Source organism: Scatophagus argus, chromosome 2, assembly GCF_020382885.2.
Source record: "Scatophagus argus isolate fScaArg1 chromosome 2, fScaArg1.pri, whole genome shotgun sequence".
In the NCBI taxonomy this organism is placed as follows: domain Eukaryota; kingdom Metazoa; phylum Chordata; class Actinopteri; family Scatophagidae; genus Scatophagus; species Scatophagus argus.
Genome location: NC_058494.1, coordinates 10,051,834 through 10,076,522, shown reverse-complemented (window position 1 = coordinate 10,076,522; position 24,689 = coordinate 10,051,834). Strand labels below are relative to the sequence as shown.

At 42.4% G+C, this 24,689-nt stretch overlaps 1 protein-coding gene across 7 annotated transcripts in view; it reads right to left on the bottom strand.

Moving 5' to 3' along the window:
* The window catches only part of add3a (adducin 3 (gamma) a), a 92,557-nt gene that overhangs the window by 5,507 nt on the left and 62,361 nt on the right, over positions 1-24,689 (bottom strand). For 6 of the 7 annotated variants that reach the window (XM_046408008.1, XM_046407997.1, XM_046408036.1 and 3 more), the window contains 11 exons: positions 14,702-14,840; positions 13,849-14,000; positions 13,688-13,768; positions 9,277-9,426; positions 8,817-8,960; positions 8,024-8,122; positions 6,595-6,771; positions 5,004-5,261; positions 4,365-4,469; positions 3,759-3,845; positions 1,633-1,756 (listed from right to left, as the gene is read on the bottom strand). In XM_046408008.1, coding sequence (XP_046263964.1) covers positions 1,633-1,756; positions 3,759-3,845; positions 4,365-4,469; positions 5,004-5,261; positions 6,595-6,771; positions 8,024-8,122; positions 8,817-8,960; positions 9,277-9,426; positions 13,688-13,768; positions 13,849-14,000; positions 14,702-14,840 — 1,516 coding nt within the window. Of the gene's footprint in view, positions 1-1,632; positions 1,757-3,758; positions 3,846-4,364; positions 4,470-5,003; positions 5,262-6,594; positions 6,772-8,023; positions 8,123-8,816; positions 8,961-9,276; positions 9,427-13,687; positions 13,769-13,848; positions 14,034-14,068; positions 14,660-14,701; positions 14,841-24,689 lie in introns of those variants that run through there. The other variant, XM_046408047.1, reaches the window with a different exon arrangement.

Genomic DNA, 24,689 nt, shown 5'->3' with positions numbered 1-24,689 from the left:
TACAAAGTGAATGTAAAGAGGGAACTGGACCCTACTAATCACACGCTAAACCTCTGTGTGTGTGTGTGTGTGTGTGTGTGTGTATGTAGTATATATCAGGCCACTACAGACGGTCTCCAGCTTGCATCCAGATTGGCCACAGGGGATTCATGGGGCTGTGGGGGCAACAGTGTCATAGCAACGAGCTCTGCTCATGCGGTGGGTGTGAAGACCTGCTGTCTGTTCAGTCTGCCATCTTAGTCACATTAGCCCCACATAAATGTGCATGCACACACACATACACACACACACACTTGCACCATGTTCGAAATGCACATAAGAGCATTTGCATGATCCTATAAACATGTAGAGATGTGCATGCTGATGTACACGCACATACAAAAATACACACATTAATCTGGTCCAGTGTGACAGGAGCTTGTGCAGATTGTGGACTAGTGGACACCCTCCCACACCTCCCCAACTATCTGTTCTCTATTGATTTTGCCCTGCCTCTCTGAAAGGCAGTGGGACAGAGGGCTAATATGATTAGCATTGACTATGCTGCATGTGATGTTAACACAGATGAAGGCAGCAGGCGAGCCTGTGAAGACAAGCCCTAGCATTGAAAGTTATATATGTGTGTGTGGGTATATGCGTGTCCGCTGGGATCGCTGCTAAGGCGACGAAGCTACAGACCCTGGGTTATATGGATGTTTATTAAGACTGCTGAGAGAGCAGAGAACAAAGTCAACATGCTCAGCAATCAATCTGCATGTCAAGAGTTGAGGAGAAGGACTTAGTTTTAGTTTAAAGAAATCCTGATTTGGTTCAAGCACAGTTTGAAATCAGCTTCAGCTTTTTGAGCCGATTCTGAGCACTGAAAAATGTCAGATGGTGCTTGTTAACAATTTTAACAGTCTTCAGCAGGACTTGCCCACATCTGGCTGTTAGGGGCTTGTCATTTCTGCTGTTCAAAGTCTCTGAGATGAGTGAAAACGCTCATGGAACCTACGAAGTAGCCTGACACTAGTTATAAGAATTGCAGCTCGGCTAGTTAGATACCACTTCCAGGTCAAGTAACAATAAGTATAATATGACAGTTAATGGTAGAAAGGAAAGACAAATGTGACTATTATAAGTAGCTATAAGTCTAAAGACAATTTATTTAACTTAATAGAAATCCAAGTTTAAATATTTCATTATAATGTTACTCATAAAACTAATTTCTGCCAACATACACACTGATATCTGGGATAAGCTGATATTGGCGGAAATTTATTGGCCCTGCTGATACATCAGCAGGTTCTGTTCAGACTGTGTCTCGACAGACCGAATACTGATCGATTGTTTTAAATCCGCTCAATAATTTGTTGTTGAACAAAACTTTGCAGATTGGGAGTATTGCTTGCTGCTCACACTGAGGCACATGTCTTTGGCTTTGAGTACAAGTCACTGTGTGTGTGTGTTTGTGTGTGCATGCACCAGTGTGCTCAGTCCATATGTCTCTCAGTGTGAGCGGGCTCGTGTGGTGTTTCCAAGTTAAGCGCGGATGACTTCCGAATCAAGTCCACACAACTATGGATGTTTATGGGCTGGTGTGTGTGAGTTTGCACGTTTGGTTAAGTGTGTAAATGCATGTGCACATCATACCGCTGAGGCCCAGTTGCCTTCTCTCCACGTTCTTGTGGTACTCCTCTAGGTCCTTCTCTGACAGCTCACTGAAAGGGTTGGGAGGCAGGGGAGCCATCTGCTCCTCCTCTGTGGGCACGTATGGCTGGGGAAGACACAGGGAGAGGGGTGAGCACGGGAGCACACACACACACGCACGCACGCACGCACGCACGCAGGCTGTTTTAAACAAACGAGAAAAGAGGCACACACTCACTTTGTCTGAGAAGCACAATCATTCATCACAACATGACTAAGGCTGCACATATAAAGATAAAAGTGTTGACCACATCACACAGAACTCATCTAACCACAGACTGTACACAGAAACTCTCACCAAATTAGTCAGACCTTAACATCCTTTTAACAGACCGCAGAAAATAAAGACTTCAAAATGCAGAAGACGGGTACAAATACTGTTTACGCCAGGAGCTCACGAAACAAGTCACACGCATGCACTCATTTTATAACACGTGTGCTTACGTTTGTGTGCGAAAATATGTTCCAAAAATCATCATGCTGTGTCACAACTTCGATCAAGAACTCACACAAGGGGTGCAACTTTGACTAAGGTAAGGAATAAAACCGGTGGGAATTTATCTAAAATTGGTGTCATTCTTAAAACACAACACTGATGAACACATGCAATCTTTTCTCTTCCACAAGGACAAAAAGGTGTCAAATTAATCCATGTAAAAACACAAAAGATTCAAAGAAAAACACCACTGCAAACAGCAACAATTAGAAAACACTTGTGGATATTTACCAGGACTTTTATCTGCACCAGATCCTTCAAGACAAAACCCCAGCCACAAAACCATCAACCAGCAGTGTCATTATAACAGTCATATTATAAATAAATTTCAGTATTTGTAGTACTTGTGGTAGTATTAGTGCCATCAGTACAATGGAGGATTCTTTGTCAAAACACACTCACTTCACTCCACCTTGTGGTCAAGAGGTGTCATTTCACTGGCTGCATCACCACACAACACTTACACCCCCCCACCCTTTCCCAATGATTACCGTAAATCTCTTGTCATGACCGTGTGGATGTTTCTATATATCAGTGCATATATCAGTTAGTTATATCAGACTGGTGGCCCAGCTGTGTCATTTGTCCATAGTTTTGTTAAAGCCTACTGCTGTATTTTACAATTTCTGTAAGAAGAGCATAACCATGTGTAACAACTTATGAATGTACGTAATGTAGAACATCATGTCAGTGAGGAACGCAGTGTCTTAAAATCCTGCAAAAGGGACATTTGAAGAGTCCTGCTGGGTCGTCTGGCTCCTCTCATCTTGAGACGCATTTTATGAATTGGGACTTTCATCAAGATGGGGCACTGAGATCGTTTTCAGGGTCACAGGCAGGAGGGCAGAGGGGGAGAGGAGACGAGGAGGCACAAAGCACAGGACTGACAAGAGTCCCTTGGCTCTACTCCTTATTTTCTAGCTGGACGTCTATTGAGCTTCCAGCACAGCAACCTGAGCAGATCATCCATAATAACTGAAAACACCTTTGTGTTATTGCTCAAAAGGGAAATCTGTATTGTTGCCATTCCCTCAGTGCAGCATGGCGTCAGAGTGGTCCAGCAGGGTGTGTATGCTGCAATAAACCACGCCTTGCACGTACGCAGACTGCACCACTCTCTTGTTAGGTTTTGAAATCCTGAAACCCAAACGTGAAATAAAGGTGACCTGTTTATGTTGCTGCTGTGGATTATGAAATTTAAAAAGTGCGAAAAATGGACTGGAAATGGAAAATGAAATTCTCACATTTCACGACTTCCTGTTCACAGAACAGAACAGAACATGTTTGGTGACAGACACCTCTGTTTACTTTAAACTTGGTAAACTGGTCCCTCTACCTTAATTCAGATATTTATTTATTTATTTTTACTTTGTTGTGCCAACTGTAACATGAGATGATGTGATGGACAGTAAGGCTCTAAAGGCTACAGATCTTGGTGGCAAACACTTCTAAATCCAATGACTGGCATCAGTGTTTGAACAGGATAAAATCTGATTGGAAGCCAGCAAATCAAAGTGAATTTAGCTTTTTTTGTCCCCATAAGGTCTGAGCATGAGAGAGTGGAAATTCTCACCCGTCGTGGTGCATCAACAGGGATGCCTGCAAGGTGCTGAGAGCGCGGTCCTGACGTCATCACATCTAACCGGTTCTGATCTCTGATCTGTAAGGGGACAAAACACACACTGACGTCATCAGCAGGAGTCAACAGTGACTAAATGACTGAAATGCGAAACTTTGCACAGTTATTGTTTTCATTGTCTGACACGACGCAGGCAGAAATGTTCGTGGAAGAGTTCATCTTTTAAAGTTTTATTCACATTACATTTAGTCTCGTTCACACTCTCCTGAAAGTTACAGCAACGGGCGAAAAAATGAAATATGTCGCTATCTTGACTAAAAATACACATTTCTCTGAACATTGTTGGACACATCTGGGATAATGTAAAAACACAATTCAACAAAACATATAACAAAGGTCTAGTTGTTTTTATACATTTTGATGTGGAAATTTGTTCTTCACTCATTTTATTTCTGAGCATTTACCTAATTTCTTAAGTAGTTAAAGTCCTCATCTCGATGTTATAGTAACTTTAGGCGTCTGCTCTAACAGGCCGACACTCTAAATAACTTTACACATGTCAATCATTCATGCTGATTGAGAGCAAAGAGTTTGACTCACTTTGTTCCTCTTCTGTAGCACCTCACTGGGGTCTGTATTGAGAGGGACAAACTGATTGGGGTCCTCGATCCGGATCGGGGTTCCTGTCTCCTCTGCCTTCATCCACTGCAGAAGGAAGGCAGGTGAAAACATAACAACAACCCAGCACGGTGTAAATATGTAAAAGCTAAAAAAGATCTATCATTGCATTTCGGGGTGTGCTGCTTTGATTTTGATCATTATTTTAAGTGTGCGCCCTGTGAAACAACCAACTTTGGCAAAGTGGAATATTAAATGACTGCAGAACTAGAAGTATACTATGAAAGTATACTATGTAAGATCAACCAGGGCAACTGAACCAAAATCAGTGTAGTTCTCTGCGCAGCCTGTAGATGGCAATCTAGTAACAAGTTTTAAACACTTAGAAATAACTGCATTCAAAACAAACCAGTCAACACCAACTGACTGACCTGAACGACAAGTCAGACTACGATGTACAGTTTTAATGACGCAAACATGTCATTAAAACCTTACATATGTAGTTTTGTGTCTTAAATCTTTTAAGAGGATATACAGTTCTGCGTCATGTATGTACAAAGCAGTATCAAAATTAAACTCTTTAACCCTTCTGCGTGCGATCATCGCACACTCTCTGCTCACCGTGGTTGTCCGGCTGTTGTAGCGCTCCTCTCCGCCCTCTAAGCTGACTTTGGTGTAGCTGTTGGGTGAGTTGAGCCAGCGCGTCTTCTCCCTCTGCTGCCGCTGCTGCAGGAACTTGAAGGGCAGCCGAGTGGCACCTCCATCCGTGTCCTCTGCGAACATAAATGCGGAGACCGTGGCGGGGATCTCCACGTCGCTCTTGTGCCTCGGCTTCTCTCGCACGACTGGGTGCCTGTAAGCGTGCCCTGTCCTGTAACCCTGCAGCAGGGAACAACATCACACATACTTTTTCTTTTCTCTGCTTTGAAATGCTTTAATTTGCTTAGGCTGACAATGAGCAATAACCAGAAAACCAAACTTTAAGATAATGTAATCTGTCCATTTTACACCAGGATAGACTGAATCTGACCAAATGCATAAAATAAATGACTTTTATTCTGTGATTTTTCCTCCCTGTAATGGTGGTTCAGTTATCAGTTTAAATGGAAAACAAAGAGAGAAACAGTGTTGTGCAGGCTTTCTGGCAGAGCAGAAGAAAGAGTCAGAGAGACATTTCCTGTCTGACCCTCTCTCTCTTGGCCTTCTCCCTCTATCTCCCTCTTACCCTCCCCAGTCGCTGAACTTGATCACTTGATCCTCATGCTTTTCATGACATTTTTCCACACTTGGCTTCACAGTGAAGTTCCGTTCTTTCCCCATTTTGTCCTTTTCTATTTATCTCGGCTCCATGTGCGAAGCTGACCTCAATTTCACTTTTCATCCAGAAACAACTCAGCTCGTCCTCCTCACTCTAATCTCTGTGTCTGGGCTCCTGCACTGAAAGCGAGAACTTATCTGATACAAATGCTGTGAGAGAAGAATGGCAGGAGAGACACAGACAGGAGCTGTTCAGGGTCTCGACAGGCTGATTCGATTGGACAGAGCGGAAGAATGGGGGAAGATATGGAGAGAAACAGAAAGTGTGGGGTTTGACGAGGTGAGAGAGGGAGACAGGGACAGTGAACTAAGACAGATGATAAGAGAAGCTCCGACAGAAGGGGAGCAAAGACATTTACCCAATCTTCAACAGCCTACAAGGCTTGACACAAGATGTAGAAAGTATTATTCTTCAGCCATCACAGCTGGCCTCTTCAAAAGGCATTTCTCCCTTGCCCTCTTTATCCAAATGTCTAACTGCACTGAATATAATTAATCTGACTGCACTGTCCTTTCCACATAGAATTTGTCAAAATTTTGTCAGCAGGGGCGCACTCTTTTCTAACTCTTTTCACCCACAGTGACCACCACTGCATGTCAGTCCTGTTCAGTTCTATAAAACTAACCAGATACATGAAAATTAAATAGAAAAGACCTCACATAGCTACAAGATTCTGGAGAGGAAATAAATACTTTAAGTTCCCTTATCTTCATGTAAATGTAATATTTTCTTCTGGGCTTATTTGTACAAGATAACAGGTAAAAGTGAAGTAAAAAGCGGTGATTACTTGTTTAAAATCTCCTGAGGCCCTCTGATAAACTGATGTGTGTTCCTCTTCTTCCTGTGTGTTTGTGTCCCATCTACAAAGCTTCTCATTTTGACGTGTGGACTCACCAGGTTATCCAGCATCCTCATCAGAGACTCAAACTCCAGCTCGCCAATCTTCCACTTGTACTGGCCGCCCATGTTGACAGCAGCCGCTGCAGAGACTGCAAACACCCGTGATTTGTACTTCTCCTGGTCCAGCACTATCAGGTTGTCCACGCCACCGGCACACGAGATAGCATTCACCTACAGTCACAAAGTAAGGACATGAGGAGAAGCATGAGCCTCTGCTGACTGATGACTTATGCAGCACAAAATAGAGAGAAAGGCCTTTCCATGACCAGCTATCTGTGGCATTAGATCATCCACATAAAATGAGAATACACAGGGACAGGCTTCCAGACCGATTCCCATGCAGATGAAAGACATAATTTACCAAAACCAAAGTCAGATACTCCACGGCGCCAAGGAGCATACAGTACATGGCATATAACAAACATGGTCGGGGGATTTATTTATAGAATTTAAGCCGGGCTTTGCCAGATGGATTAATGTTTTCTTTTGCTTGACTGGGGAGAGTCAATCAGGAGATTTGGTATGCCTATTACTTCAAGGGACACAACAACAAATCTAACATCCTCCACGCAAGTGAACACAAAGACACGAGAGAGAATCCAGCAGTAAAAATCTCACACACAACACCAGCTTCAAGCGTTGATACACTGCAGTATCTCTCATAACTGAGCTATGACATGTCATCTCTACGTTTCATACCTACAGATCTGCTGAGATTCCCTTCATGGACGTCACCTGCTATGTTATATATTTTAAATTTGACATAATGGCACTGTGAATGATGTACAAGTGGATACTGACAGTATTCTCTTTATACAGATGAAATGTTGATATTCAGGTTAGTTTGGCTGAGTGTGGATTTGTCCTGCTTGCATCTGGATTACTATTTCAAATATTCATAAATTGTACATTATACAGAATTTGTCAATGTCTTATTGGCTAAGATTTCAAAAAATATGATCAACCAATCAATCAATCACCAGATCAATAATCAATCATTTCTCCTGCCTCCAGACTCCTTGAAACTCCCTCTGGCATCGTCCCTTCAGCGTTCTCACTGGGTAAGTCAATAAAAAAGAAGAACAACACCCTTCTCTGAATGCTGCTTTGGACTGACATCAAGAACAACATACAGGCTGCTATACCCCCTTCATCAAAATAATATCCTGGCTGTAGGGCTGTTTTGCCAACATTTTCCACAGGGCAAGAGATTAGGACTTATGGACTGTTGTTAAAAACGTGGAGTGGGAAAATGTGAAAAGTGCCGTGGAGAGATTAGATTCAGCGGGAAAGCTACGGCCTTGCTTGTCTAATACACGTGCAGGGGAAGCTGAACAGTGCTGCAGTTTGCTGGGTACTGAAAACAGCAGCAGTTAGCTTAGTGTGTGTTGGTGTGTGTTGGTGTGTGTGTGTGTGTGTGTACCTGGATTTCACAGGCATACTGGGCATTGTAGATGTAGTGGAAGGCCTCTTCGATGGTCTCCCCGAGAGCAACCACACCGTGATTCCTCAGCACCAAAACCTGTAACGCACAGATGACGACAGCAGTAAATAGACTAAGAGTGGAAACTCCCTTGAATTCCCTGAATTTTTGCCAATTTTAATCATTTCAAGCAGCAAACGAGGACACAGAAACAAGGAGGCCCAAAAGGTAACCGACACACCACTGATATTTCAGCAGGATGTTGTTTGACTGTCTTGCTATTGTTTCCTTTCCAAAAAACACCACACCCTGATAATTGGTCCATTTCTCTTTCTTGACTGCAAGGACTACAAAATAAAAACACCTCCTCCCTGAGCATGTTAAAAACATCTTTCAAGATATCACATCCACACATAACGGGTGTACAAACTGATCAAATATTGATGAAATGTTCCCTTCTTTTCATAAATTAAGTGTTATCACTACATTCAGCCAAGAAAAAGCTCAGCACAGGCCCCGCAGTAAAACTACAAGGTGTCGTATCTGCAGTTTTGTTCTTGTACAGGATTAAAGCAGTGAGATGCCCAGAGTTCATTCACCTGTTAGTTGTTTCTCTATTCTCTCTACTATCCTCAGCTGGATTTGACTTGAGAGTAGTATCTATCTTCTCATCTAACTGTTGTCCACAAAGCCGAGGAAATATTTTCTAATAAGCTGCTTATTCCTTTAAGAATAATGAGGACTGCCCAGCAGGACGACCTTGCTCTCTTCTTAGTTTTCTTTGCATTTCTACCTTTGTTGTAGGCCCCAGGGATTTCTGCAACTCTCTGCGCTCCTCCTGGTCGTCCAGGCTGCCTTGGTAGTTGTAGTAGGCGATATCACCCAGGATCAGTGCCTCCTGGGAAATGGGCAGGATGCCACACTTCATAGATGACACCTAAAGCAGGATAAAGGGAAAAGAAGGCAGCAGAGTCATATGAGAGATAAGAGGCTTTGACAGGTGCGTTACAGCTGTTTATTCATCTGAGTCTGCAGCTGACATTTCTCATGCATGTGTCTGGGTGAAGAAATTCCTTCTGTAAGGACACACTTTAAAAATAAAAATGCTTAATAATTCCTTTTCAGTTGAGATGTGATATAATTACAGCATTACACAAAAGAAGCTTCAGGTGTTCTGCAGGTTAATGAGGGGGTCTGACAGGCTTCTGCTCACAGAGCAAGTTTGAACACCTTCTAGTGTGACATGAACTTACAGCAGCAGTGGCAGGAGTGTGCACATGTATGATGCAACGGATGTCTGGACGTATGGAGTAGATGGCAGAGTGGGGGCTGAAACCCGTGGGATCGATCCTCAGGTTGGTGGAGCCCTGTTCAATGACATCCCCTATGATGTTGACCTTGACCTGGGGAAACAGAGAAAAGGGACAGAGTCCGTGGATGCTTCATGGATTTTACGCCTCAAACCCGGACCTGCTCTCAATGTTTTCAAAGCTTTTCTTTTGAGTACAAAGGCACTCAAACACAAGCTCAACAGGTTTTTTTGAAAACTTGACAGCAGCATCATCTAGAAGACTCTCCTGGGAACAGATGGGATATGAATATGATGAGGCTGGAGGAGAGTACAGGGAGACAAGCTGTAAAACTAACCATGCCCAGATCAGCGTAACCAAATATGCCCAGGCACTAAAGCACATCCAGAGACTGACACATAACCAGATCCAACCCCTCACACACAAACACAGAGCAGATAACCTGCCAACAGTAACTAAGAGGACATAAACGCAAGTCAAAATCAATGGGCATGACGACAAATCGCATTACCAACGATTCCTCTTCTCTGTCTGTTCCTCTCCAGGAAATGAATTGGAGTGTTACCAGGAAACATAATACAGTCCAAGAGTGGACATGACGTCCTTTAGAATGACAACTTCATTACCAGCCAGTTAGTAGTTATTAGATTACAGGACAGGAGAGAAGAGTGATGGAGGGAATGACAGAGGTAGAGACCTGGAGGGAAGAGAGTTGGATAACCAGAGAAAAAGAGAGAATAAAGACACATTACTGGACAAGGAGAGTGAGGTATAGAGCCTGAAAGAAGACAAGAGCGACTACAGATGTCAGTCCTCGCTGTAAAACCTAAAACCAAACACATCTTTGCCTGAAGACCACGTGCAAAATTGCCATCACTGTAACCACATGTTGTTCTATGATACAAGCCAGAACTTACGGGATCACATTTCTCTTTCACAATACAAGATCCAAGTGTGTGTTATCACAACAGGGAGGGGCATCCATCATCCATGCTGAGGCTAATGTAATACTTGTAATACTCTTTTTTACTCATGTGCTTCACTTCTGCTGGACTTCGAGAAAAATTGCATTCCAGGAGCGAGCAGAGGATGTACCAGGGAAGTGGTGCTCCCAAAACCATCCACAGCCTCCTCAATACAATTGTTTTCATGGAGTATTAAAAGCACCACAAGATAGCACAAAATGCTTCCAATTAAAAAAAAAGTATTTCAAAAAAGTGATTAGTGGTTATTGGCTTATAGCTTATCATTTGTAGTTTTTTTTAGCCTTTGCACACTTATATTAGCAACATCACAAACTAATGCATTATGCTCGGCTTCACATTCACAAAGGTGTGGAACGTGTTCAGCAAAGTGACATGTTTTGGCATTGGAACAAAAATCAGCTGTTGTATTGGCACTAATACAGCAAATGGTTGTTTACTTAAAACACCAGGGTGGATTGTTGGTAATCTGTTGGTCAACTCACGCTGAAAATCCTGAGACTTATGCTCAGTGGTGCTCTGCCTTTTAACAGCCGTTTGGACGGGTGAATGTCTATCGATCTTTCACCCGGCAGGGGAAAGTAAAAGGTACCAGCCGAGCGTAACTAACTACCGGCATCTTTGTCTTTGCACACAGCCACAGCCAGATGCCAAGCGAATCGAACATCAGTTGGTTTACACATCACATGCCCTGTCCAGTATCAGTTCACCCCGTCACGCCCTTTAAAATGCAGTGGCCTGTTAGTCAAACCTATCCCAATGCTGAGAGGCCCTTCTGACAAACATAGCACTTCTAATTATAAAAAGATGCCAAAGGACGTGTCAGAAAGAATCTGAAATGCCACTCGGCTGGTTGGAAAGCAGATGATAAGGAGTCCACAGAGGAGAGTTAGGCCTGAAGAGGAAGTACAGGCAGCTGAAACTTGAACATGGGGTAATGTGTTTCTTTATGGTTTCATTAAGATCAAACTAAAACAAAACAAAAAAAGAACGTCACCGAGAGCCAAAACACGCCGATGAACAAAATTATCAGTGTCTACGAGCTCCAAAAAAGCCCGTCTTGATCTCAAGCCAACTAAACTCCAGCCTCTCGCTCTTTCTTCAGGGTCACTTCCCCTTAATCAAGCTGTTCACCTCTCTAAACACTTGAACTCAACCATGTGTAAATATAGAGATCACTAGCTCTAAACAGGCTGAGAGAAGAACAAGAAGAAGGGGAGGAGATTATAGGGAGAGAGAAACTCAGGAGCGACTGACTGGCATCAAAACACAAACAGTCAGAGCGTGCCTGAAAGTGCCTGAATACAATTTTGTGGTGTCTCCCGTCAGCTGTAGTGCCATGGCCATCGTTCTTGTACAGACAACCGCAGTAAAGATGGATGTGGCGCAGACACACAAACTAAAAATACTCAGTTTTTTAAATGCTGAGTTGAGCCTAAATTTACCCTGCAGTCTTCTAGGATTTGTACTATAAGTAACTGTTAGCAAAAGTTTCATCATGCGCTATTATATGTTTAACTGAGTTTTGTACTAGCTTAACAGCATGTTAGCTTGCACATTTGGACAGTGTTTTTCCAGTGGCTCAAGAAGAGTGATCTTCCAGTCACCAACACACCTAAAAATGGACAATGTTACAATTGAAAAAAAAAAGTCTTGCTAGGCAAAAAAAAAGCACCAACTGAACTGACAACATGGCTGTAACATAAATCCTAAGCGGACCAACATGAGCCAATATCACAGAACTCTTGCATTGTATTCCCAAGTGACTAAAAGCTACATATTGTGTGCATATTTCATTTAAGAATAACTTGTAAAAGGTTAAAAAAGTAGATTAGTTTATTATCTGAGGGAGCAGAGAGCAGGTTACCAGCTGGAACTACTTCACTGCATACCTCTGCCTGCCAACCACTAGGGCAGATCAAATAGTAAAATCTGCCTGTCAACAGTATGGACTATTACTATTACTACTAATACCCAACTGTCAATCAGCACCTGCAGCTCCATTACACAGGTGTATGTATGTTTGCACAGGTGTTAAAGACGAAGTAGGAGAGATTTACGACAAAGCATAGTGAACAGTGGACAGAATAAAAACAGAACATATGGTTCAAGTATTGAGTAACTTACATGCAAACATTTGTCATGCCACAAAACATACAGGGTGAATTATATGAAATAGTTTGGCAGATAAAAATAAATATACATTCCAAATACTGAGCAAACAACTAAAAACATAAAAAGCATTCCAAGAATTTAAGGTTATGGTTGACTCATAAGGGGTTATTACGTTGGTGACATCGGGAGCGAAACCCAAACATACTTTAAAAGCAACCAGGAATATGGGAATACATAAAGAACGGCTTCTGACTGGTTTGAGATTGACTGAAGAAAGTTTGGAGAGAGCCAGTTTGTAAGTCAAGTAATGCATTTTGACCAGCTGTTTGTACTGTTGTACTCAAAGGAGAAACTGTTCTGTGAACAACAACAGAAACAAATGATGCATGAAGGACCAGACCGAGACGTAACACAGAGAATAATAAAGAGCCAAGTCTTGATGCACCTCATAGCATAAACTTTAGGTGGATGTTTAAGTATTCTCACTGCAACAAAAATTAATTGCACACCTGGCTGGTCATGCCACACACATGCCATTATTTTATACAGGTTATTAAGTATGTCTACAAAACTATTTATGGTAAAATCGGAGAGTTATATTTTCTTTTTAACTCTGCGAAGAGTTCCTTATTTTTTTCTTTTCATAATTTTCTAATTGATACATTGGAATAAGCAGAAATAAACAATGGATGGTAACCAGTGGAAGAGAGTACATCAAGAAAAAGAGGAAAATAGAGGCACAGACAAACAGATGAAAATAGAAACTCAATTAGAGGGAGTTCAAAAGGAAATGGGGCTGCCAACAGATTATTACACCCATTACTGCACATTTATTTGCACGGCATGCTCAGGACGCTGCCAACGTGCACTCTTTGAAGCAAAACTAGACTGATGTACAGCCTGAACCACAACGTTTGCTGACTTGGTGCAGGAAGGCAGCAGACTGAGAGGAGAGAATCTATGGCCAGACTCATATCAATAAGAGCAGAGCCAGCCACACTTAATGTGACAAACATGTGTACAGAAGAGCAAGAACGGGAGACATGTTGTAATTTGTGGTGCTGAAATGTGGCTCATCTACTAGTTTTTCCTGTCATACAAAAACCGAAGAAAGTAGATGGTTGATTAAGTAAAGTGGCCAAGCATTAACTCTGTCCAGTGAATGGGGACTGTTGGCAAACATACACCAACAATGACACAAACAAACAGATCAATTTCATTTGTTTCTAGGCTACGCAAAAACTTCAGAAACTTACCAGGTTTGATGCAGATGCTTCTGCAAACGACAGTCCTCTGGGAATAATAAGGATGTGGTCTTGCTCTTTACTCACTCTACCCTAAAACGAGAAAAAGTCGAGTAAATGTAATGCATTACATCAAGACTCATTCAGTTGTGCTCTTGGCTGCAGCATCTTACTGTGATGTAGCAGTTGGAGAAGTGGGCCCAGCTGAACAGGTCCACCAGTCTGTAGAGGCTGGCCAGTTTACAGCGGGTCATCTTCTCGCCTTTCACCATCGTGGCTGACTCTACTCCATACATGTCGTTGATGGGAGTGACCATCCCAAGACCTAAACGATGGAAAGATCAGTGTTAAATGAAGGGGAAAAGAAAGAGCACCTTTTAAACAGAATGGCTGCAGTGGTGGGCATTTTCTGCTATGGTTTCAAGTCAGCAAGAACTAATTCACTTCAGTTGTGTGTCAGAGGACTTGCGCAATACACCTTAACTGTCTCCTCCTAACAATGGGAACAACAGCCCCACTGCACCACTACCCAACATCTATATTTTAATTTAATGATGTATCTGACACATCTGGCTTCACATGACTCCTAATTTTCCACACTGAGGTGATGTAAACAGCACTCTGACCTTTAATACTTTGTTTACCGCCAAATCCTCCTTATACTTATTCATTAAGGGTATATTTTACGAAAGAGCTAAACTCAACTGCTATATTGCCTGTAATTCAGCATTAGTTGTGCATTCCAGCGCTGTGATTGGAAACAGACTTCACATATGGACTCCTGGACAGAACTCACAAAGGATCAAACCCCAGAGAAATATGCACAGCTCTTCCGGAGTCTGGGGTTGGGTCGTCTCGGGGTATTTATGGCCTTAAGCGCACAAACCTTGTGTTTGAGTATGGATCTGTATTTAAATACCGATGCTGTGCTTTGTTTTTGCAGTTCAAAGCAGCGGCACCCTGGGCAAAGGTGGCATGTTGTACTAAATGCTAGTGTCTGGTTGCCACAGCACTGTGAGGACTCACTGAGAGGAGAGGTGTTGAAGCCAGCCACTGAGCTGGCCATGAAGAAATCAGCAATCTGTCTGAGGGCCAGCAGGCCAGTGGGGTTGTTCCCCTTCCGCTGCTGCTCCAGGATCAGACTTTCCAGTTCCTCCTTGAAGGCCTAGAAAAAGATGAGGAAAGAGAGAAGGAGTTGAGAGACACTGAAAAACACTAGAAACTGAACCATCAGATTTTCCCTGAGCTTTTTCAACCCCAAAAAGTCTATCTGCATTCAAATTCATTGTATGATTTTTAAAGCCTGAAAAGGAACATTAGCCATATCTGTATGTGCATCAAAAACAAGCCTTCAAGAACTTTCTGTCACAAGGTAGCACATCTCAATCAAATCCAGGTGTTATGCAGCTTAAACCATCAAATAAATGAGGTTTTTCAAACACATCGACTTTCTTGTACTGTAATGAATTTTAAACTAGTGTGATGATGATGAGACAGATTAGAGAAGGAGGGATAAGAGAGAACAGGGGATTAGTGGCGACAGAGGGATGAAAGAGTAAAAAGACGTGGGAACATTAAGGGAGACAGGAAGAGTGGGAATAAAGAGAGGAAGAACGAGGGAGACGTGTTAATCACAGATTAGACATGCTGCTCGGGTGTCAATCTGAATCGTCCTCAAAGCGTTCTGTGAAGCTGGATCGGGACGGACTGGCCAGCCAACATGCTGAGTCGGCATTGGCTGTCTGGCTAGCTCCAACCTACGCTGCAATTGGCTGCTCGGTGTGACTGGGAGAGAAAGTGTGTGTGGCTAATCCTCATGTCCAGGACTATAGTCATTTGTTGAACCCATGTACACAATACAGTATATGCTAACATGCTCTAATGTCTGCAGTACACCGTGTAAAGAACTGTATGATTTTATGCTTCCACTTTTCAACACATCAAATGTTCCTCATCATGAAACATGTCGACATGTTAGATGAACATGGGTGCAGGCAAACCCAGGCTGCGGAGAGGAACAGTAGGTAATACTGGTAATACTGCACATATTGCGGCTCATAATCTTAATAAGGTTTCCATGTCGGCTAATGTAATTAAATCTGTGACCGGCAAAGACAATGTTTCAGTGCATTTGCAAAACTTGACGTGTGCATCAGCTAAGTAAGTGATAATACATGATGAGATGTTCTGGTATAGAAGAATACTGAAAAAAAATGACAGACTGAACTCTGTTGAGTCTGTTATTTTGCATGGCTGGCCACCTTCATTTGTACTGCCAGCTCACATTGTCACCACCTTGTTTTTCAGTCTGTCTGTACTCAGTTTAAAACATGGCCAGCTCCATTTAAGAAGAGAGTTATTTGGCAAAGCAGCCTAATTGTTCCCATGTTCATAAAAATCCTGCTCCTGATCCCTGCATGTGCATACTATTAATGTCTGTTACTTCTTAAGGGTTATATTTATCATTTGAAAAGACACTGTTGCTTGTTTTGGCCCCATGTATTTCCCTCCGTCGGACCTAGTCATGATTTGAAATGGGCTTCACTTCATCACAGAGTTAGCAGACTGCAAGTCCACTTTAACTTCCTGGTGGAAATTTAAAACCACCAATGGAGATCCGTGGTAAAATGGGTACAGCCTGAGAGTGAAAATAGGCCTGGACAACGTTTCCATGCAACATCAATATTCAATACATTCAATATTCATGCCTTTATTTCATCTCAGTGCTTCTGCTGCAGTCAACACATTCTCAGTAGAGATGCATCTGTGCACAAAGACATCCCTGACATTTAACTTCCCCTTGTCTCTGCCCCCCCATGTCCCCTCAAGTCACCCCATGGGACAGTCCATTAGTGTTATACAAATGGAGTCTGGGCCTTTGGTTTTATGCCCATGTGGTGGTGTTTTGTTAAAAGTGGATCAACCCCCCTCGTGTCTGGACACATGCAGTCCCGGAGCACTGCTGGTTCTGAACTCAAGCCAGACATTCCTCCATCCCTAGTGGCAAGGTTGCTGTGGTAACCGGCCTGTTGTGGATATCGGACAGTGGTGTGACAAGAGTTTTTTGTTTTCTGTTGCTGCTGTTGTTGTTGTTGCTCTGGGCATGACTGATTCAAAGACTGTTGAGCTATTACATTGACACTGGGGCCACAGCGGTAAGGATGAAGTTTACTGGAGCCACAGCCCAGACACTTGACCCTCAGGCAGATTTTGTGGTTCTGAGTCAACTAGAAGGGTCTTTGTTGGAAGATTTTTGCTAGCTTGACATTGTCAGCAAAATGTTTCACAAAGACTCCCTTTCAAAAACTGTTTTTTCTTTTATTCGTTCAGAAAGAGTATCATGTTTCAAACCCAGGTTGGCTTTTCGTCAGGTACAGACGCCTCTGTTTCTGAGGAGAAGCCAACCTGCCAAAGAAAAACAGTTTTTCAAAGGGATCCGTCTACAGTGTTGCTAGTCCTTGTGAAACTGATAGTTCTGACAGTGTGTATTTTTCCTGCTTTTACAATGTGACAACTAGCACAAAGAAAATCTCATCAGTTGGTTCTATTGAACCAGCGTTCATTGATTTTTTTTGTCAACATGGGTTAGGCAATGACAACATATTCATCACTTTTTTTACAGTTGTAAGGTATTTATACACTGAGCAGATATGAAACAACAATATCATTCATTTGGAGCTTCTGTTCACTTGATGAATCTAATTACAAGAGTTTATCTCCTTTTAGCTCTGTTTTGGTCTCCATCAATTCCTGAGGGAGACAGCTGGCTCTTTAGCTGCTAAAAGCTTTTGATCCATTCTTAATATAAAAATATTGACTAATGCAGCTTTAGTATCAATTTGTTTGCTGCAAGCAACACCACAAATGCAGAAACAATTTTACAATTTTAGACACACTTTCAGCACACTGTACTCACAGTGTTTTGGAATGAAGCCTATTAGAAAACACATGAGCACAATAACGCACATTCACAAACACATACACACACATCAGCAGGCATCTGCTCTACCATTTGTGTGTGTGTTTGTGTGTGTGTGTGTACCCAAGAAGATTATGACAGCAGGGATTTTATTCCCATCATCTAAACAGATTAATCCTGAGGCCTAATGTGAATCGTATCATTAATATTTCAGTACAACCTACACATCTGCATCAATAAAAGTAGCGCTGCATGTGAAGTGTGTTTTTTAGCGGCTGAGACGTGCCTACTCAACTGTAATAAGACTCCAGCTTCAATCAAAGACAGGAAGTCAGGTGACCCTTCAAAATGACATCATTGCAGTTACAGCCCACTCACCCCTGAAGAGAAAAATGACACTAAGATGCATCTTCTGCCCTGCCAGATTAAATTCATTGACAGGCAAGTGGGCTAAGCAGGTCTCACCGCGTATTGGGGGAAAAATGTGATCCAATCAGAGAAATGAAAGTGTTTCCGTGACTGCTGCAAAATGGCAAAAGCTAATCTTTCAAAATGGAACTGTAGCAGTCTTCATTCAGAGTATTAAGCTGGTGCTTGACCAACTCGTCACTGAGGAAACAGTAAAACATGGACACTTAATTAAGCGACAACAACAATTATAATAATTTGAAAAATCTAACGCTGGTTTGTTTGAGCCAAAAAGAGTTTGACAGAAATGTTTCATATATTGTTTTTTGCAAAGATGCAATTTCACTGGTTCTTGCAGATAAATAATCCCTTGGTTTCTATCACAGGATAGTGTAGAAGAACTATCAGGATTTGCGCCTGTCTTAAGGGCATTACATCAGGGCAGATGCTTCCTGCACAAAGTTCTTTATTAGAAACTTTTCTTCGAATCCTTACTACCTAACAGGAAGTTTCTAGTCTTCAAAAGCTTGAAATCCAGAGAAGTTTAATTGGTTGTGATTCCATTCAGTTCAGGGAATCAGTTATTGTTACATTATGCAGGTGACACTTAAGCTGCTGTATGCCATCCTGTGGGAAAGGAAGACAGAACTTTTCATGACTCTGTTGGAAACAGAGCTGACGATCCTGCACGCCTGTGCTTGTGCACTCATCAAAGAAGTTCCTGTTGCTCCATTCGGCATTACCTCATACACAGTCGTGTCCTCATGTAAAATGAAACTGTTATGACTTGATATGACTCACTGCAGCAGAATTTAATTAAGTTCATTTAAAAAATCTGGTTATTGTTCAACAACGAGGACTTGAAAACAACAGTCACAGGTAGCTTGTGTAGGACAGCTTAAACTAAGCTTTATAAACTGAATATCAAATGTCAGCTTCTGTTTTCTTAAACCCATCAACACTATTTTAGGGTCATTTCCTGTAGCAGGTGAGGGTTGTGCTCCCACTCCTACAAAACTGCATCATAGTACATCTGAAAGAACACAGTGACCTGCATTTTCAGGTGTTTTGGTGAAAGCATCCAAGCTCAAATTGCATCAATCTCAACTGGCTGAATAAATAAAACTACAGGCATAAGCTTAGCATTGTTTGAAGAAAACTCTTCAAACATTCTTGGCGTGAAGAGACTTTTACATACAGACGTGTACATGCAAAGATAGATAAAACGCAAAAACGCACACACATACACTATTCTTAACACTTGCAGAAAGACACAGATTAGGTGTGGTCTGTAATTTGAACCACAGCCTCCCGAGTTATGTCAGCACAATGCAGTTCATTCAAGCCGCCAACGTGACAGTGTTACAAAGTAGGAGAGTGCCTGCCAGCATTCTTGCCAATGTTATTGATTGGCCCCATCTCACCTCAGAGTGTGCGTCAGTGAAATTGGTCCCGATTGTGACTACAGCGGCACCCTACTCTGCATAAACTTTGCGGCCTTTTTATTGAAGTATCAACTTGTTTACCACGACAAAAAAATGTGTGAACAACTGAGCATGGGAGATCATTAAACTGATAACATCCTTAAAAGTGACAATGAAATGTATCAATGTAAGAAGATGAGCCTCTATTTTAAGTGTGCATATTGCGTGTCAACACTTGAGCTGCTCTTTCTCTCCTTTTTTGAACTTTTCCAATTTCTTAGATTTCAAGGTTAAAATTTTGTCCCTTTTACACTGAACAAAAACCCCACTAACATCTTTTGTCATACTTGGCAAAAGGGGACAATTGCTATTTAACAGGTACGATTCAAATCACAGGCCTCCATGTAGACACCCATTCAGGACCACACATGTGCAACTCTCAGCTGAGATGGGAAGGCAACAAGATGGCTCACTCTCTAGCACAGAAAAACAATGTGCAGACTGATGAGGTATATGATCTGCGAGTTTCTACTGTTCCCTGTTTTCCAAAGTGCTTGTGATATTGAAGGCGAAACATGACAATGACCAGGGACTGTTTTTAACTTAGATTGGTCACGTCATTACTGAATCTGCTTAATAAGGTCAGCTTCTGCACTCCAATACCAATCTACCTCTCCAGTCGCAGACAGGTTCGAGTATCAGTTTCAGAAAGAAAGACAAAATAAACTTTACATTAATTTTGCTTAGTAACTAAAACATTTCTCTCTCTGATTTTGACTGAATTTGGCAGATGGAGAACCTGGTGTAAAGCCAACACAATAAACACAGAGGGGATTCTGTTGACCTTTGGCCAATAATTTTGAAGATGCACTTGAGCTAAAGTGGACTTAGTCACATTTTAGTTTGTTAACCTCTAATCCTGAAGGCACTGCTCCACTGCTAGTGGTTTTGCTAAGTTCAGCACCCAAGAGATGTCATAAAATGCCAAAATGAAACACAGCCACTGAGACTTTCTGAGGGGAAGGTGATGGTTTAAAAAAGTCTCCGGAGTGAGTTCAACCACTAATGTTCTATCAAATGAGACCTTCAGGACTTTAAAAAGAAAAAGGGAAAACATCACAGAGAACGGCCATGACATTTGCCTCACACAAGGGGGTTCTCAGCAGAACCCGCCAAAGCACCATAAATTATCCACTTGTATTTTCTGGCAAGTGGTGGGAAGAGCAGAAAATGCGTACTTCCTCTGAAAACCACAGAACGAGTGCAAATGAGGCTGAGTAAATTTACTACTTGGCATCAGTAAATCATTTCAATGGATGATGAACCAACTGTGCCGCAAGATGTACAGAGGAGAGGACAGAAAAGCACTGGAGAGGAAAAACTAATAGCAGGGGAGAAGGAAAGATGAGCGGAGATGCAGAAAATAGAAGCTGCATGTGGAAGTATGAGTCAAATTCAATTTCATCTGATTTAATTTCAAGCTTCTCGGGGCTTTTGACCTTTTGACTTTTTGGGTCCCAAATGAAGTCACCGCAACCTAGTTCCCAGTAGCTATAGAGAAACACAAAGAGAGGGTTAACTACAGAATTTAACACCAACATAATGTCATGATTACTGATCATGATATCATGAGACTTGGATTTGCAGCCAAAATCTGTAACCAAGTTCCTTCTGGCGCACGAATTGCAACAGAAAACCACCTCAGTGTGCCCCACAAACCGCCTCAAGGCGAATTTCTATTCTTGCATGTCATACAAAACGCAATGTGTGTTAACCAACATGACCACCAACAGCCCTCTGAAAAATCCTTCCCTTCCTTCCTTCCTTCCTTCCTTCCCCAAATAACTTTAAATAATGCAACAAATCAAGTAATGTTAACACTGCAGCAGACTGACACAGACATTAAGCAGAAGTTCAGTAAGGCAAAAACAATGCTCTACTGCTAACCTTTCTTTAAGTGTTTTAAATGCAATTCAAAACTTGGGATTTATGTTTCCCTAATTTCTACAGAAGAGATGAGATAATACCAGTTTTCATGCAATAAATGCGATCAGCGTTTATGCCCACATCATTCACATAAATGCATCAGGTGACTCTATGCATATTGTTGTTGCATACAGTCACTGTATGTGGTAGATGGTACGGAAAGGGTTCAAATTAAGCTGTAGCCTTCGACTTCTAAAGGTAAACACTGCTGCATGAATGAAGAGGGTGGATAAGTCAGCTGAGTTGATTCAGTCCCGCCTGGTCTATATTGGTCCGACTTTAAATACAACCTGCCATTGGAGTGCTACAAACATGTAATCTGGAGCCACCACTAGTCCCTTAACACTGGAATGAAAACAGAGAGAAAGAGAGAGAGAGAGAGAGAGAATGAGGAAGGAAGAAAGAGAGAAGTGGCACATGTGTGGACAGCCAGCTGATGAAGCTGCTGTTGTTGCTGTAGCTGAACACGAGAGACAAATGGAGTGAGAAAGATGGAGAAAGAAATGAAAACAACAAAGAGGGGGTGTGAACACATGCTGGTGACACACACTTGTTGCTGTTGTTGTTGAATATGAGTAAACCATGGGGGCCAACTGTCTTGATGTAAAGGCTGGAAACAATCTGCAGCCCACAGGGAGCCACCTGTTACTGCCGTCTGAGAGCTGCTTGGCTCACATTCAAAACCACATCAAGTGGGAATAATAATACATTACACTGCACGACCGCAAGTGTAACACCGGCGGATAACCGGTGACGTCCAGACTGTGAAATTACAGTCATCACTGGAGATAACAAATAGCCTTTAAACGTCAACTACCCAAAGGTATTCAACAGAAATGGTACAAACACAAAAGGAACAGCAGAAAATAAGCTAGTGTTTGGAAGCAGCACAATAAACAGTAAGTGAAATAAGCTGACAACCTTATGAAGTTGTTATGGTGAATGAGAACAGGGCACACAGCATTAATTTAGAGTTGTTTTATCCTGGCCACCTGATGAATGGGAGGTCAACGGTCTCTTTTAGCTCTGTTTTGGTCTCCGCTTAAGGGAAATATCTGGTTTGAAGAAATAAATGTTCCACTATATTCACTAGTTACTCGCTAACTTTGCCTGTCTGCTGCTTGGTGCTGGGAAGGTTGTGTATTATCAGTTTGTTAGTGCGACTAGAAAACAGGTTTATGACAACAGTGAGAGTGAACCAGAACTGTAAACAATGAGCTGACAGATGATACTATGCTCTGCAGGGCCGATGGTACTCTCTCAATAGCTTTCACGCTACATTGTAGTCATGTGATCCTCAGTGTCCCTTGATATACACCATGAGTTCAGACTATGAAGATCAACCAAGAACTACAGTGAACTAGAACAGTGCACAGCTTAAAAGGGGCACTTGAACACACCACAAAGGCAGGCTGTGGTCCAGTGCTTGTGGGATAGCTGATTCACAAGACTCAAGAGCCAGTCGGACAGGTCTCTCTCTCACTGACTGCCTCTGCCATTAACTTCAGACATGCAGAATTGCTGCTGATAAGGACACACTGGAGCCAGCTGTGGTAGACAGACCACAAACAACAGCAGTGATGGTCGGTCACAGGCGCTCAATGACAGCCCAGTAGTTCCCTACAGGCGACTTAGAGCAAGGCCCTCAAATGTACTCACTCATTTGCTCGCCTCTAACTGCACTTGTGGTACTCAATCACGTAAACAGACACATTTACAGACACACACACAGGGTATCAGGTGGAAACCTTGATCATCAGCACCAAGCTGCTGCCCTTCCAGACATCTGGCACAAAACACAGCATGCCAAGTAAACCACACTGGGCATGTACAGAATGCGGATCACATTTAAAGCTTCAAAAGAACGAGCCAAACCATGGCAGCTACTGCCCATAACCAATTACACACACACACTTCCAACCGTCTAATACTTTACTTGTGAGGAACATTCATTCACGGCATTCATTGCTTAAGCAGTGTCTGACAATATCCCTTACCTGACCTTTACTCATAATTTGTCCCTGCCCCTAAACTCTGAAACCAAAGCTTATTTGTCCCTTCAAAGCAATTCTGAGTACAAAAGCATACACACACACACACACACACACACCTTGCGTCTCTAAATGTAGGACAACACTGTAAATAGTGAGGAGCACTCCAGTCAGAGACCAGCCTTGAGTCAACAGTGCAGAGTAAATATCCCTAAACTAGGCTGAACTGAAAGAGTGCATGGGTTGTTGTAAAATCTCCACACAAGGTGATGCAACTGTTCAAAGGGCACAATACAAACGGCAAAGATAGCGCAACACTGAGTTATCTTTGCATGAGCCCATGAGCTTGACTTTGTCTACAGCTAAATGAGCAGACCAGACTATCATGCCGAGAGTTAGGTGCTGGCAGGCATGCAAATGCATTCAGGGTCAAAAAGGAAACAAACTGACCCATGATGGATGGCAAATTAGCCATATGTAGTCTTTCACTGCAACCAACTATGAACTCACAACAAAGATACAATATCCCAGTACTTCACTTTTACCCTGAGTGTCCAAACAATTGGTAGGCATGGTCCCAAGAACTTCTAATTGTACCTAAAGCAGTTCAGTCAAGTTTGAGTAGTGGTAGTATGCCCTGCATTCACAGAGTTGTTCACATCAGCAAAAGCAGCACAAACATGAGAGTCTCTGGCCCGGAGGGCACTTGCAGAGATCCAGCTCTCTCTGAGTGAGGGTGTGGTAGCCGGCAGCTATATTAGGGTTTTAGCACCGCTGACTGCTGTGATTCTGTGGCCAGTGTCACAACATCAACACAAGCACATGTGATTCAGTGACTGCTGTAACTTCTTCAGAAATCACTTGATTTGGGAAATAATAACTGAAAATGGGAACTGATTACCCAAACAGTTAGTGAGGTGAAAAGTTCTTTGCTTGCATCAAGTTCTCTACAGGGTCTTCTGTAATCTTGATAACTCAACCGGTGTCTTCTATGGCCAAAGACAGACTAACATACAGGCCGCTTTCCCTCTTTCCAGTCGAGTCCTTCAGTACAGCTGTCTTGTTCTGGACTATGGGGGGACAGCCTGCCTGGTGAAGTCTGCAGTCTTCAAAAGGCCAACAAATCCAGACAAATTTATTGCCAAGTTCACCACAGGGAATCCAGAGCACCCAGAGAAAACCAAGGCCTGAGCCATTCTATGGATTTTAACCCAGGATCTTCATGCTGTGAGGTGACTTTGTTAATCACTGCTCCACTATGCAGCCAGTAATTATTTCTCTTGCCA